The following is a 10895-nucleotide window of genomic DNA, read 5'->3' as shown; positions in this document are numbered from 1 at the left end:
ATTTTTCAAGAGCTAAAAGATGAGAGATTAATTGCTCCACAACTGTTATACTTTGCATCGTTAATTTCTAACATTGTAGGTGTAGCTCGTTGAGCAGGGAAGGCAACTCATCGTGCACTGCAAGGATGATGATCTGGGGCGAGAATTAATCGATGTGTTGAGTCTTTAACCAAGTGGAAATCTTCTCGATTCTTTTTGGCAATCTTTAATTCAACCAGTAAATTACCATTAATCCATTTCTTTAACTAAAATTCAAAATTAAAATGTTTATTGATTATATTTCATTTGAAATCAACAATTAAAGATTTTACTATTTATTAAAACAAAATTCAAATTAATAAAATAATAACTAATATCTAAAGAATCATAATCATATTCCATTTTTAACTTATACATTCAAATTCAATTAACTAGTCGAAAACCCGTGCGATGCACGGGTATAAAACTTTTATATAATTTAGATAAATAAATAAATTGACATATTTACTTTTAAATCATTTTATATAATGCTATGAAAAAAATTTATATTATGTATATTTGAAATTAATATATATTTTTTAATGATAATTCAAATTAATTTAATTTTAAAAATAATTGACTATTTTTTTTTATAGAATTTTAACTAAAGATGAATGATTTATTTATTTTACAAAATTCAATGATTTGTACTTTTTAGGAATTTTAATACATTTTCATATTCCAAATATTCTGTGAAACAATAATAATAAAATAGCAGATTAATTAAGAAATATATTAGAATATAATAAAAAATCAAAAATTAAATTAAACTATAATTAAAATTAAATATTATATTTATGATACAAAAGAATTACAATATAGGTTAAATAAAAATTGAATTAAACTACAATTAAAATTAAATATTATATCTACGATACAAAAGAATTACAATCTATGTTAAAATGGAAGCAACATCAATATATTATTCTATAAACTATTACAATCAATACTTTTCTAATGTTGCTTTTGAAGAAACTTTATCGATTCAATATGTTACATATAAAAAAAATAAAATTCGTAAGAATTAGTCACAAATTCATCTTGATGATAATTATTTTGGTTGATGAAATTTCATGATCACCAAGTATTCGAATTCAATTATTCATTCTGCTACAATAACCCAATATATCAAATTGAATCAGTTTAAGATGATGATTTCTCATATTTTCATCTCGTAATATCTCATCAAGACATTCGATCAATTTGTTCTTCATTCTTTCACTATATAGAATATCAGCCATACTCGCAGATATCACTTATTTGACTTTATTAATATTTTCTAATAATAATATATTCTTGAATTTTGTAAGTAAGAAAAACAAACAAAAGAATTGAAAAAAAAATGAAGGGACGAAAAAGATAATTAGGAGAGAACCATCTTCCTCTCGGGTTTTTTTTTTAAAATAAGAGAGAATGTCGAGACATAAGCGTATAAAAAGGAGAGTGAAAATATTTTTTGTCCATTAATTAAATATTTTATTTTTTCTTAATGTAGTATTAAGTCTATAAATTAATTTTAGTTAAATAGAATTAAATCACAATTGTAACCACTCAGTACAAAAAAAAAACGTTTTATAATTAATATGTGAAATTAATTATATTAATTAGAATCATTATGCTCAACATTTGAGAATTTGAAGAGATTCAAATAATAATATTTTCTTAATTAATATTTTTCAATAATTTGTCCTATGATCATATTTCATTTTCATCTGTTAAAAACTCTTGAAATACTAACAATTTTGTACTGACCATAATATAATAGTTAAAAAATTTATAAGCCAATGTTGCAAAAGCAATTATCTCAATATCCATAATTAATATATATTTTTAGGATTTTGAGCATCAAAATTTATTTTTATTTACCTTGATTTTGAATTCGTATCTAGCATAATCCATATTCTTCAAGAATAAACATCTTATCAAGCGTATTAGACGCTTACAATCTCCTTGTCTAGAAAATTGGGAAAAAAATAACTTCTTGATAATAATAATAATAATATAACATAATTTATATTGAAATAAACTTCATTATAAGTATAATATTCCAATATCTCTTTAATATTTTATTTAATATGTCTTAAACTTCAATGAACAACTATCGTGTGAAACTTTATATCTATTTGTACCAAAATGCATAAAAATAAAAAATACAATCCATATCAATCAGCTAAACTCAAACTAAAAAAATGAGTGGATTTCAACATGTTCCGAATTAGAAAAATTAATCTAACTTCAATTAAAACTAAAAATTGAGTTCATAAATTAAGTTCATATAAAGCCGAAAATCTAATTTTAGTTAAGAGTTAGCAATCGACACGATAACACCTAAGAACATATACTAAAAAAGAATGCAAATTTACAAAATCTTTATTTTAGTCATTTTGAAAAAAAAGACAAATAAAAAAGAAAACATGGATAAGGTAGCGAGAGGTATGGAACCTGGGTAACGACAGAAATGAAATTTCATCTCTGAAAAATGAAACTATAACAACTATTGTTTTTGGTAAGAAAACAACAACACAATTGAGAACAAAAATAACTACAACATATGAAAAAAAATTGAATAATTACCTTTAGAAACATAAGAATTTCTTGTAATTTTTGACACTTTTGTGTTTTCCGATTTTAGTTGTTCATGCATCTTCTATTTCTGTCGGATTTCTTCAATTGAAGCTATCAGTTTGGAAAAAAAAGACAAATAAAAAAGAAAACATGAATAAGATAGCGAGAGATATAGAATCTGGGTAACAACAAAAATGAATCTGAAAGATGAAACTATAACAACTATTGTTTAATAAAAATAAAACAACAACATAATTGAGAACAAAATAACTACAACATATGAAAAAAAATCGAATATTTACCTTCAGAAATATAATAGTATCTATCGTGACCAATGAATATAATGGTGGAATACTATCTATCATGCTTTATATAGAAGTTTATTTGCGACTTTTGGATTTCCTTTGCTTTGTGTTTTTTCATCTTCCCGTAACTCTTGCTTTCTTTTATTATTTTAATTAATAGGCTAGTAATTATTTAATATATTATAAATATAATTTTGTTGTTTTTAATTAATTAATATTTTTAATCTGCTTTTTCCTACGTTGACAACTCATCAAAAAGACCTCTAAAACACTTCTTCTCATTTCTCTCTGCTTCCGTAATTATATATAGTATAGATAAGCATTTAAATCATCAACATAATAACAATTGAATTTGAAAAATTTAAAGAAGATTGAAATGCAAAACTAAATACAATCCTAACAAATTAAAAACCATAAAATTAATTCAAATAAATCTATTCTAAACAATAAAAAAAAATTAAAACTTTATCTAATTAATAATTAAATTAACAACTTAAAATCTATTTAATTTTTTTGAAGGAAAGATCTATTTAATTAAAACTCAAAATAATAAAAAGACACAATTTAAAGTAAATTAAGCTAATTTATACTAAAAAAATATAAAAATGCAATGCACTATATATTAAAACTAAAACAAGACATTTGACTAGAGATAAAACATTACTATCAACTAAACATCAAACTACATAAGTTTCTCCTTACCGAATTGATACTTTTGAATCGACCAACATAGATTTGAAGGGAGATATCAGTGTATATAGTTATAAACTAATAGTCAAATTTATATAGATATAAACTAATAATCAGTAGTGAACTGTAAACTAATAAACAATCATAATTACCTTGATTAGCTGTACATAGTTATAAACTAACAGTTAAATGTATATAGATGTAAACTAATAGTCAACAGCGAGCTATAAACCAATAGACAACTATAGTTACCTCGATTAGATCTGCTTGATTACATTTCCTTAATTAGCTTCTAAATTGAGCGGAATTTTTCTCTTTACACATAATTCATTTTATATCTCTCTAAATTTATCACCTCAAAGTCATTAATTTTACTATTAAAACCTTTACTTTTATTATCTAAAAATCATTAAACTCTCAAATTGATCTTTCATTTAAAATTTTGATTCTTTAGGCTACAACATAAATAAATCACATTTTTTTATTTTTTTTTATTTAAAACATAGAGGTATTTCTTTTCTAAAAAAAGAGGTATTTAAAAAAATTTGAAATTAAATTTACTAACAAAAACAATCCAAATTAGGCGAGCACAAAAATCTAAAAGTTAAAAGTGGAGTGTAGGCTAATGAATTAATCACATGTAGATAAGCAAAAAACGACTTTTATTAATAAAATATTATCCACGTCACTATTTCCACTCCATCAAGGTTAAATGAAATGAATCTTCATCTACTGGGTCCCACTCTCCTTCCACACCTCACACCCCCTTCCACTCTCTTTCTTCTTCTTCCTTCTCCACGTGCTTTCATTTCCACTTATATATACTTTCTCTTCTCTCTTCTCTCCGCTCTCTACAACACCTCCTCCTCCTCCCCCTCTCCTCCGCCGCCGGACCACTCCTTATGGCCGTCGTTCGTGAACGTCGTCAGCTCAACCTCCGTCTCCCTCTCCCTGAGATCTCCGAGCGCCGCCTTCGCTTCCCCTTGCCTCTTCCCCCGAACGCCACTGCTAACTCAGCCACCGCCGCCGAGATTTCTACCAACGATCTTGAAAAGATCCATGTCTTAGGGCACGGAAATGGCGGCACTGTTTATAAAGTCCGTCATAGAAGAACTTCTCAGATTTATGCTCTGAAAGTCGTCCACGCCGACACCGACGACTCCTTAGTCCGCCGTCAAGTTTTCCGCGAAATCAAAATCCTCCGCCAAGCAGATTCTCCTTACATCGTTCACTGCCATGGAATATACGAGAAACCTTCGGGAGATATCGCGATTTTAATGGAGCATATGGATTTAGGTACTCTCGATACTCTGTTGAAGAAACACGGTACTTTCAGTGAATCGAAACTCGCGATTGTTGCTTATCAGGTTCTGAACGGATTGAATTATTTGCATAGTCGGAAAATTATTCATCGGGATATTAAACCTTCAAATCTGCTTGTTAAAAATGGTATGGAGGTTAAAATCGCCGATTTCGGGGTGAGTAAAATCATGATGCGGACTTTAGATGCTTGTAATTCATATGTTGGTACTTGTGCTTATATGAGCCCGGAGCGATTCGATCCTGATACATATGGCGGAAGTTACGATGGTTACGCCGCCGATATTTGGAGCTTGGGGCTTACTTTAATGGAGCTTTATTTAGGTCATTTTCCGTTGCTTACGCCGGGACAGAGACCTGATTGGGCTACTTTGATGTGCGCTATTTGCTTTGGGGATCCACCTTCCTTGCCGGAAAACTCGTCGGAGGAGTTTCGGAGCTTTGTAGGGTGTTGCTTGCAAAAGGAGAGTGATAAACGGTGGACGGCGGCGCAGCTGTTATCGCATCCTTTTGTAAGTAAAGTTCAGATGTCCGGCAAGTGAAGACCCGAGTACCCGATTGAGAGTGGTGGGTCATGATCCGAGTTTTTTTGTATATAGGCGGCGAATTCGGATTCGGAAATTTCTATTAGTTTTTAGTCAGAATTTTTATTTCTTTTTGTAAATTTCCTTTTTTCTAAAAAGAAAAAAGCAGTGAAAATTCTGATACAAATAAAATCAGATTTTCCTTTATTCAAATTAGTTAAATCTTTGTTTAAGTTTAGCGTCCTCTAATCTTAATGGAAATCTAATTAACTTCTAATTTTAAAATTTCAAAGTACAATCCTTAAAAAAGAAAATTCAAAGTCCAAAAATATTTGAATTGTTTTTTTGTGTTGTAAGTGAAAACTATATTTATTATTAATGTGATAAATAGTATAATAAGGTTTTAATATTGATAAATTGAATTAATTTTAAGTAGGATTAATAGAGTTATATCCATGATATGTGAATCTCATTGTTTCATTTTTTTACTTGTATACCATGTCATCCTTTGTCAATAACAAGTAGGTGTCATGTCATCTAATGTTTTTTTTTTTTAATAATGTTATTGTAAGTTAGGACTTGTTAGTTGATGTTAGCTGTTTATTATTAACCGATTGATTATCAGTATTTGATAAAATTATTATTAGTTGTTGCTGTTAGTGATAACATCCAAATATAATCTATGGAGCAGAAGTGTAAAAAGACAAAGAAACAACGAGTCACCAACATCATAACTAGCTACTTGTAAAACAGGAAAGATCCGTTAATGGAAGGAGATATACCAAGATTCATAAAATGAGATATGTCCAAAAGATCCGCTGCTCAACTCGTATGTATCCCTGAACTGTTATAGGAACACCAAAACACTAAACTAAACAGACGTTATTTATGCTGAGAACGGTTACATGACAACCAATAATCATTAATAAGTGATAGGGGTTTCTATCCCTAACTTTATATACCATTTTTAGAGTTGTTTAGATTAATTTAATCCTTTTTTTTATTACTTTTGAAGTCAAATATAATATATATTTTTCTAGTATAAATTAGTTTACTTTATTTTAGATCGTCCTATATTATCTCCAATCATGTGTTGGCTCTGAGACCTTGGGTCCCTAACTTCGATCCCCATGATTGCTCGGTGAATCGGATCCTTACTTGGGTCAGATTCCCAGGCCTTCCGCTGGAATATTATAGTGAGAGATTCTTGAACAAGATCGGTAGCCTGGTTGGAAAGGTGCACCATGTTGATAAGACTACTATTGGGGCAGTTAGGGGCAAATTTGCCAGGGTCTGTATAGATATTGACCTCGCTAAGCCTCTTCTATCTCAATTCTGTGTTCAGAATAAGGTTTTTCATATTGAGTATGAAGGTATACATAATATATGCTATGAATGCGGTATTTATGGCCATACCTTTGAGGGGTGCCCTAGGAAAAGGATGGTGGGGGAAGTGTTAGTGCAACCTAATATGGGTAGCGTTGAGAAGAACCTGGGGGAAGAAAGGAGTTTTGGCCCTTGGATGCTGGCCAAGAGGAATGGGAGAAGGAAGCCACGTGCTAATGCTAGTTCCAGTCAGTCTCCAGATATCAGTCAGAAGATGACTGCTCTCCAGATTGTTCCTGAGATCAAGGTCAAGCCACCGGATACCAAAAAGGGGAGTGAGATTGGTGTGGTGTCAGCTTCTGGTTCGGGGTCTAGGTTTGGTGCTCTGGCCATGGAGGAAGAACAAGGCTCGGATCCTTCTGATGAGCGAATTGATTTAAGTATGCCAGGTCTGGAATCTGCTGAGCCTGCTTCTAGTCTGGGTAAGGCTTCTAATCCCCTCTTTGTTCCCAATGCTGAGGATGAAAGTGGAGGCCAGTCTCTTCTTTCAAAAGGGAAGGGGTTGTTTAAAGAGGGTAATAGTCTGACTCCTCCTACGGAGGTCCCTATTGGTAATACTATAGGTGTGATTAAGATGAATATGAAGAAACCCAAACCTAAAGCTAAATCTAGGAAGTTCCCTAGTAGGGTTGATTCTTGGGACAAAAGGGGGCCTTCTGGTTCTTCTGCTAGGCTCTCCGGAGCCCCGAATAAGTACTTGAATTAGGGTATGGGCTTGTGTCGGTTGCTTTCCTTTCTGATGGATTTCTTTGTTTGGAATGTTAGAGGTGCGGCGAGCAAGGCAACCCGCATTCATGTTATTGATCTCATTAGACAATTTAACCCCTCTTGCTTTGTTCTTCTAGAAACCAAAGTCAGTGGTCCTAAAGCAGATGAGGTGGTTAGAAAGTTTAAGAGTTGGAATTGTGTCAGATCGGAGGCTACTGGCCGGGCTGGGGGGATTTGGCTTTTTTGGAAGCCAGGTCGAATCATGATTGATATTATTACATTGGACAGACAATTCATCCATTGTAAGGTTTGCTTCCCTGGGAATAGACCTTTCTTTGTTACCTTTGTTTATGCCGATCCTGTTTTATCTAATCGGAAAAGACTGTGGGAGATTCTTCATTCTGTTAGCTCTATTATGGTGGAGGCGTGGTTGGTGGCTGGGGACTTTAATGACATTGCCCTTTTGAGCGATCAGAGAGGAGAGGGAAATCATTATGTTAACCGGTGCCTGAATCACAAGCAAAATATGGATCTTTGTGGTCTTTCGGACCTGGGAGCTGCCGGTCATAAGTTTACTTGGAAAAGAAATAGTGTGTTTGTCTGGCTGGATAAGGTGTACGCCAATGTTGCGGCTATCTGTAGGTTTCCTGAGGTTAGTGTGCTTAATCTCCCTTTTCGCCACTCTGACCATTGCCCCATCCTCATTAGGATGGTTAAAGGGAATCGGCTTAAAGGTAACAGACCTTTTAGGTACCTCGTGGCTTGGGACTCTCACCCTGAGTTTAAGAAGTTCGTTAAAGATAATTGGCAACCTCACTCGGATGTCCTTCTTGCTGTTGAGGAGTTCAGGAGGAATGTGGCTGGGTGGAATAAAAACACCTTTGGCCACATTATCAGAAGGAAAAACAAGCTTTTAAGAAAAATGGAGGGCATTCAGCGTTGCTTGGAGGCCCGTTTCGACCATAGCTTGAGTGGTCAACTTAGATCTCTCCAAAACGAGTTGGAGGCTGTGCTTAGACAGGAAGAGCTTCTTTGGTTCCAGAAATCAAGGAAGGCTTGGATTAAAGACGGGGACCGGAATACCAGATTCTTCCACCTCTCCACTATCATTAGAAGACAGAGGAATAGGATCGATGCTATCAAGGATACTAATGGTAGTTGGGTTTTTGAGGAGGAGGACATTCGGCGCCTTGCTCTTGACTTCTACCAAGATCTGTTCAGAGAAGAAGAGGTGTTCTTGGAGAGTGCCTTCTCTGAGACGTCCTTTCCTCAGTTAGGGGAGGATGCTATTAGGGAAGCTTTCCATCCAATTGATCTCAAGGAAATTGATTTGGCCTTTGCCAGTATTGGTTCCACTAAGGCTCCTGGGATTGATGGCATCCCTGCTAGTTTCTTTCATAAGCACTGGGATACTGTAAAAGAGGGGATTTACAGTTTTGTGTTAGGAATTTTTGCTGGTTCTAATGATATTAGGTTGGTTAATAAAACCCTCATTGTTCTGATTCCTAAGGTTGATAAGCCCTCCTCCTTCCTTCAGATGAGACCTATCAGCCTCTATAATGTTTTGTATAAAGCTATTACCAAGATTGTGGCGAACCGGATCCGGATGATCCTGCCAGACATTATCAGCCAGAACCAAGGGAGCTTTGTTCCTGGCAGACAAATGATGGATAACGTTGTGATTGCCCAGGAGGTTGTCCATTCTATGAAGATTAAGAAAGGGAAGAGAGGGATTGTGGCTCTTAAACTAGATCTGGAGAAAGCCTACGATAGGCTTAACTGGAACTTTCTTCTGGATAGTTTAGCCAAAGCTGGTATCCCGGAGAGCTGGAGGAATTTGATTGAGAAGTGTATCTCCTCCCCTGTTTTCCAGGTTATGATTAATGGGGACATGTCTGAAGAGTTCTCTCCCTCCAGGGGTATTCGACAAGGGGATCCTATGAGCCCTTTCCTGTTTGTCATTGCCATGGAAAGACTCTCTCACCTGATTCAAGAAGCAGTTAACAAGGGGAGTCTCCACCCTGTCTCCATCAATAGACATTGCCCTCCTATTACTCATTTGTTCTTTGCTGATGATGTGATGCTTTTTGTGGAGGGGAGTGTGGAGCAAATTAAGATTGTGATGGATATCCTCAAGTGCTTTTGTGAAGCCTCTGGCCAGAAGATTAACATTCAAAAGTCCCGTATGCTTTGTTCTAATAACATGGATAACGACTTGTGCAGAAGACTTAGTGAAGTCTCTGGCATCCCCCTGACCCAATCTTTGGGTAAGTATCTCGGGGTTCCTCTTCATAGTGAGAGGGTCTCTAAAGCCTCTTTTAAAGACATTTTGGATAAAACTAACGGTTTGTGCGCTAGCTGGAAAGCTAATTCTCTTTCCCTTGCTGGTCGCCTTACCCTTATCCAATCTGTCAACTGCGCAGCCCCTAACCACATCATGCAAGCCTGTAAACTTCCTGAGCCGATTCTTAACGACCTTGATAAGATTAACCGGCGGTTCTTGTGGGGAGAGTCAGGTGAGGGAAAAAAGGTCCACCTGGTTCCTTGGAAAGAGGCCTGCCAGCCTAAAAACAGGGGGGGCTTGGTATAAGGCATGCGAAGGATAATAATAAAGTCCTCTTAATGAAGCTCCTTTGGAGGATGTGGCAATTCCCTTCCTCTCTTTGGGTCCGTCTTCTGTACGGCAAATATCGGAAAGACAAAATCTTCGGTGGTCCGAAGGAGAGGGTTGTCAGCTGCTCCTTCCTCTGGAAAGGGCTTAGTGAAGTTTTTGCTGAGTTCTGTACGGGGATTGGGCTGGAGGTGGGCAATGGTAGATCCATTAGCTTCTGGGAGGACACCTGGATTGGTGATAAACCCCTTATTGATGTGTGTAGATCCCCTCCGCCTAGTAATATCCGTCACTGGAAGGTTGCTGATGTGGTGGATTCGGAGGGTGATTGGATCTGGTCTAAGTTTGACTCTTTCCTTAGTCTGGAAACCCTCCTGAAAATTAGAGGAGTTAAGGTCAGCAACCTCGAGGAGGATAAAGACAAACATTGTTGGGCTTTGTCTAATAATGGCATCTATTCTTGTAAATCGGCCTATGAAGCCTTTTCCTCTAGTAGGGAGTATCCTCCTTTGGAGATTTGGAAGACTATTTGGGCCCTTAAAATCCCTTATCGAATTAGGAGTTTTTTGTGGTTAGGAGTTAAAGACAGGCTGCTCACCAATGTGGATAGGCAGAGGAGGCACTTGACTGAATCAGGAACCTGTAGTAGATGCAGGGGTCATATGGAGACACTTTGCCATGCTCTGAGGGATTGCCCTAATAGTCAGAAGATTTGGGAGGGGGTTCTTCCTGCCCATACCCTTCCTCCCTTCATGGCTCATTCTGCAA

The 10895-nt window shown here is 35.1% G+C and overlaps 1 protein-coding gene across 1 annotated transcript; it reads left to right on the top strand.

Annotated features, from left to right (window-relative positions):
* The first annotated feature begins 4425 nt into the window (after positions 1-4425).
* Positions 4426-5655, top strand: LOC136203209 (mitogen-activated protein kinase kinase 9-like). The gene has a single exon (XM_065994306.1). It carries the CDS (start codon positions 4481-4483, stop codon positions 5438-5440), a length of 960 nt encoding a protein of 319 aa, XP_065850378.1. The 5' UTR covers positions 4426-4480; the 3' UTR covers positions 5441-5655.
* Positions 5656-10895: the final 5240 nt, after the last annotated feature.

Source organism: Euphorbia lathyris, chromosome 8 (assembly GCF_963576675.1).
Source record: "Euphorbia lathyris chromosome 8, ddEupLath1.1, whole genome shotgun sequence".
In the NCBI taxonomy this organism is placed as follows: Eukaryota; Viridiplantae; Streptophyta; class Magnoliopsida; order Malpighiales; family Euphorbiaceae; genus Euphorbia; species Euphorbia lathyris.
Note: the sequence above shows the minus strand (reverse complement) of the source record. Positions and strands in the feature narration are given on the sequence as shown.

Coding starts and splice junctions, on each gene's coding strand:
- LOC136203209 (XM_065994306.1), top strand. CDS start 4,481: ATGGCCGTCGTTCGTGAACGTCGTCAGCTCAACCTCCGTCTCCCTCTC.